This window comes from Protomyctophum bolini (genome assembly GCF_963924005.1).
Source record: "Protomyctophum bolini genome assembly, chromosome: 3".
In the NCBI taxonomy this organism is placed as follows: Eukaryota; Metazoa; Chordata; class Actinopteri; order Myctophiformes; family Myctophidae; genus Protomyctophum; species Protomyctophum bolini.
Window position 1 is genome coordinate 21826573 of NC_137864.1, and position 5639 is coordinate 21832211.

General features: G+C 40.1%; 1 protein-coding gene across 1 annotated transcript in view; it reads left to right on the forward strand.

Moving 5' to 3' along the window:
* Positions 1-380: 380 nt before the first annotated feature.
* Positions 381-5639, forward strand: part of scpp7 (secretory calcium-binding phosphoprotein 7) — a 6052-nt gene continuing 793 nt past the window's right edge. The window contains exons 1-8 of the mRNA XM_080759990.1: positions 381-420; positions 609-673; positions 910-951; positions 1424-1471; positions 1569-1610; positions 2086-2145; positions 2625-2774; positions 4138-4173. Of these exons, the coding sequence (XP_080616116.1) occupies positions 620-673; positions 910-951; positions 1424-1471; positions 1569-1610; positions 2086-2145; positions 2625-2774; positions 4138-4173 (432 nt within the window). The 5' untranslated portion in view covers positions 381-420; positions 609-619. The remainder of the gene's footprint in view (positions 421-608; positions 674-909; positions 952-1423; positions 1472-1568; positions 1611-2085; positions 2146-2624; positions 2775-4137; positions 4174-5639) is intronic.

The following is a 5639-nucleotide window of genomic DNA, read 5'->3' on the forward strand; positions in this document are numbered from 1 at the left end:
TCATTGCTGTGGTGCAGTGATGCAGTCATGGTTTGAAACCAATCATTTATCTTTAATTTAGTTCCTCACTTTATGCCATTCATCACGTCTGATTATCATATACCTCTTTAGATGTTATTATAAAGGGATACCAGACAAGAGACGGGATGAGATAGACCCACCGTAATTTATGTATACAGTACAGTACAGTACTACATCTCAAGCCAAATGCATCTGTTGAGATTCCTCAGGGAGATATGAAGTAGCTGCTACAGCATGCAGAGAGTGATAAAAAGCACCGTGCTTGGCTGATCACCAATACCTGTCAAAAGTTTAATGGACCTTTGTTTAGGAGGCAGATAAAAAGGAGCTGATCTCTCCCCAGTCACCACTCTGCCACGACCTGTCTCAGTACTTGTACGAGCTATAGAAAACCCAGAGGTAATGTATGATCAATCAAATCAATATCTTTAATGTTTGTAGGGGTAACTTTTAGATATTTTTAATTACCGTTTTCAGTTTGTTTTATTTTAACAATATAATATCATATCATACTGTATTATATCATATCATATAATGTGTTTTGGATGCTTGCTACTGGTGGTGATCTCCATAACTCTGTTTGACAGATTCATTCAAAATGAAAGTCTTCTTGCTGTTCGCCTGTGTCCTCGGGACCGCATTCTGTGCTCCCGTAAGGAAATTATTATGTTATAATAATACGCTTTCATTTCTAAATACAATTAACCTCAGATATTTTGTTACGGCACTAAGTTTACATACTGTAATAATGCATTATCAAATGTATCAATAAAATTATCAAAGTCAGCAGATGCTCTCAGTCTTAGCCAGAGAGGCTTAACAAAGTGCAAAAAAATATCACTGCATTGTATTTCACTGAGTATTATGTATTCCATCTAATCCTTGCAGCAAAACTACATGGAGTTTGACTTCGTTTATGCCCCAGCTCAGGTAAGAGAAACACCGGAGACCTCACCATGAACACATTTTAAACCAGGGGTCTTGAAGGGGTGTCCAGGGAGTCCCCAGCTAAACAAGTTAATATAAGCAGTGGTTTTCAACCCATTTCATATCGAGGTCCATTATTTGTTCGGCATTGACATGAACAAAAAGATTGATAATCATTCAGCAATTTGCAATGTAGGCTATATATACATTTATTATGGCATTCACATTTTGGTTGATAAGCACCATGATGGTAATTTCTCAGTGGATTCATAATATGAAAAGTGGATTCATATTATGAATCCACTGAGAAATTACCATCATGGTGCTTAAATTAATATATACTGTAGACATTTTGGTTTTTTTAATAAAAGTATATTATACTTTTATTAAAAAAAACAAAATGTCTACAGTATATATATATGTATACTTATATGCATTATGAATTAATTGTGTGAACGTGTTCTGAACTTTGAAGGCTGTTCAGGCCGTCCCGGCTGGAGTGCCAGTTGGAAATCTGGAACTGGTAAGAGTTGCATACATTACTAGTTTTAAAACCACCGTTTTACTTTAGGCTATCATCATCATGAGAATGTATACTGCCCTGTTTCTTTCTCATATAGATCCTCCCAGTAGACGCTCTGGGACGGCCTGTTGTAGGAGCTGTAAGTTGTGAAATATGATTCTGTTCTATTAAAGCAGCTGTTCTGGTTATACTGCATTATGCAAATGAAATAATACTGTATGTGTAATAGCAGAGTAATCTGGGAACTCATCTGCTGTTTGTTTCCTTTGAATTTGCCTCTTGGGGCGTGGCCACAATAGAATGTGTATAGGCTCAGAGCCGCAGACTGATGGCCTCAAAAGTCTAATATCTCCCCCATGCAGTCCAAAGGGATATCCCTTTGGACTAGAGGTTAAGAGACCCTAGTTCAAATCCCGGGTGTTACATATATTATGACACATGGTGTTTTCTACAGTATATCCCTGGTACAGTATATAAAGTATGAAATACCATACTAATACATAAATTAGTATGGTTTAAAAACAAAAACATTTGAGCGTGCGTGTCAGTGAGAATCTGTGCATTTGCTTTGCGTGTGTGTAGTCATGCTGCACATGTGTATGTTCGTTCAACAGACCAGCGGCTTCGTCAAGCAGAAAGTTTACCAGGGACCGGGAAAAGAGAGCCTTGAGATTGTGAGTGACACCATCATCATTACCATTCATCAGACATGGAGGAGTCACCATGATGCACTCCATTGTTTACAGGAGTTTTTTCTTTCAGCACGTGACCCAAGACAGAAATTAACAGTGAAAATAGCTGATCTACAAGCTCACGACGTGGCACGAAGCGACACTTTGAGCTTGATATCGGCTATTTTCACTTAGATTAGTTTTTTCTTTAATTTCTTCAGGACAATAATGAAAAAAAAAATCTTTGGATTTTGTTATTAATTCATGAGTTTTGCTTTCTCTGGACTGTTTTTTTTTTAATGTTTTGAAATAATAATAATAATTAAAAACCAAATGTATAGGAAACAGAAACTAAGGGGACCCATAATGACAATGTGTCAGCGACCCACAACTAGGGTCCCAACCCACTGTTTGGGAACCAGTGGTTTACAGTGTGAGCTCAATCATTGTCTCTTTTCCAAATCTTCCTCGTTTTTCCAAAGCTCCATCCTTTCGGTTTCGCCCCACCCGCACCAGTTGTTCCTGCTGCCCCCGCCGTTGTTGTCCCGGCTGCCCCCGCCGTTGTCCCGGCTGCCCCTGTTGTTGTGCCCGCTGCCCCGGCTGTCATACAAGTTGTAGTTGCCCCCCCACCGGTAAGTAAGACTGAATATATTTCTGCTGTAGGGAAGAAACTCCAAAATGTAATTTTTTCATGAAATGAAGAAAACCTTATATTTTGAAAACAAAGCAATATACTGCCTCGTCAAAGTTGGTGTTGCAACTTTATGCATGAGAGGGAGAGAGGTGGTGGATTTAGTTGACTTAACAGACAGTTTGAGAGGGGTAGAGGTGGTGGATTTAGTTGCTTTAACAGACAGTTTGAGAGGGGGAGAGGTGGTGGATTTAGTTGCTTTAACAGACAGTTTGAGAGGGGGGAGAGGTGGTGGATTTAGTTGCTTTAGCAGACAGTTTGAGAGGGGGAGAGGTGGTGGATTTAGTTGCTTTAGCAGACAGTTTGAGAGGGGGAGAGGTGGTGGATTTAGTTGCTTTAGCAGACAGTTTGAGAGGGGGAGAGGTGGTGGATTTAGTTGCTTTAGCAGACAGTTTGAGAGGGGGAGAGGTGGTGGATTTAGTTGCTTTAGCAGACAGTTTGAGGGTTCCAAGTTAAGAGGTTTTGTCCAAAGCGCTCTTTCCATTGTTTCAATATTTTCGAGTATTTTCGAGTTTCAACACTTGAGTTAAATTATTTCCTCCCGACAACAACGTTAATGTTTTCCATTTCCGATGAATAATTTAGTATTTTTTTCCCCTTTTTCTTTCTGCAAATATCATATCATTATGTAGGCCTATTGAAAGCTGTATACAGTATGTATAGGTGCCATATGATTATGAATGGTATAGGACAGTGGTTCTCAAACAGTGGTATGGGGACCACCAGTGGTCCTTGAGGGGTTTCCAGGTGGTCCCCAACTTAAATGATGGAGAGTTGCTAACCAAATGGACCCTTATAGCTCTTTAACTCTTCAGAGCTTAACATGAAACCAAATGGACCCGTACGGGTCCAAGAGTTACATTATTGTTATACATTTCGACTTACATGGTATAGTAAACTTCTGCATTACAAGAAGTCTACACAATTAGATAATGTAGAATAATTGTTATTTTGATCAACGTTTGCCTGTTATCTCTCCTAATGGTACCGACATCAATACAGCCTGGAATTGTGGACAATATCTTAGCCAATGATAACAAAAGTATTCTTCAGTTTTAAGACATGTTATCAAATGGTGGTCCGTGGCTCAGATGCTTAATAAATAATGGGCCTTGATGGTTGAAAACAACTTGTAGGACATGTAAGTGCTCCACATCCATGTCCTATACGATGAGAAAGGAGGGTGTCTGCAGTCACACTAAACTTTGAAGTTTGGAATTTGTGACGCGGGACAACCATGTGAAAATGTGCCAAAATTGTTGTTATTATTATTACCGGATGAAACAAACCCATGCTTATTTCAGGCTCGCAAGCGCAAGACTTCTGATGAAGAGGAAGAGGTGAGAGGTGGTGGAGTTAGTTGCTTTAGCAGACAGTTTGAGAGGGGGAGAGGTGGTGGATTTAGTTGACTTAACAGACAGTTTGAGAGGGGGAGAGGTGGTGGATTTAGTTGACTTAACAGACAGTTTGAGAGGGGGAGAGGTGGTGGATTTAGTTGACTTAACAGACAGTTTGAGAGGGGGAGAGGTGGTGGATTTAGTTGCTTGCCTTTAGCAGACAGTTTGAGAGGGGGAGAGGTGGTGGATTTAGTTGACTTAACAGACAGTTTGAGAGGGGGAGAGGTGGTGGATTTAGTTGCTTGCCTTTAGCAGACAGTTTGAGAGGGGGAGAGGTGGTGGATTTAGTTGACTTAACAGACAGTTTGAGAGGGGGAGAGGTGGTGGATTTAGTTGACTTAACAGACAGTTTGAGAGGGGGAGAGGTGGTGGAGTTAGTTGCTTTAGCAGACAGTTTGAGAGGGGGAGAGGTGGTGGAGTTAGCTGTTTTAGCAGACGGTTTGAGTGTTGGAGTTAAGAGGTTTTGTCCAAAGCGTTTTTTACTACTTTCCATTGGTTCAGTATTTTCGAAACAACACACAGACGTAAAGGCTGTTCAATAGCACTGATTTATGACCCAACAAAAGTGGAAAAAGATTGAGATAAATTATTTCCTCCCGACAACAACGTTAATGTTTTCCATTTCAGATGAATAATTTAGTATTTTTTTCCCTTTTTTTGCTGCAAATAGCATATCATTATGTAGGCCTATTGAAAGCTGTATACAGTATATATAGACACATTCAGAAACGGGTCTCATGGTCGCAGCTTACGTATGTCGGCGGAGTCGACATAGCTGCCGTTTAAACCCGCACCTCTTCTACTACAGTGAATGGTAGAGTGACTGATGTTGGTCTGCTCAAACGTTAGTCTTTTACCTGCTTTTTACTAACACTAACTTTACAAAGATGCCCGGAACATCGGGATGAACCTGTGTAGTTTATGGCTGCTCCAACAGTAGTGGCGACATTCAACTTTGGAGAAAAACGTCACAAAATGTCAAAAAACACATTGCGGTGGCTGAGACCAGAGCCATAGAGTAATGGTTGAGACGAAGCAGTGAAAGGTCCTGAAAGATACACAACATCAATCTTCACCAATACCCAATCTTGCTGCTGTATGAACACAAGGCTGCTGTACTTTATACCTCATACTAAGCATTTAAAGTACCACCAGTGGTCCTTGAGGGGGTTCCAGGTGGTCACATCCAGCTAAATGATGGAAAGTTGCTAACCAAATGGACCCTTATAGCTCTTTAACTCTTGAGAGCGTAAAATGAAACCAAATGGACCGTGTACGGGTCCAAGAGTTACATTATTGTTACATTAGAGCTACATTATTGTTACACTTCTGCATTACTTAATTTACAATTAGAGAATGTAGAAGAGTTGTAATTTGGATCAACGTTTGCCTGTTATCTCTCCTAATGG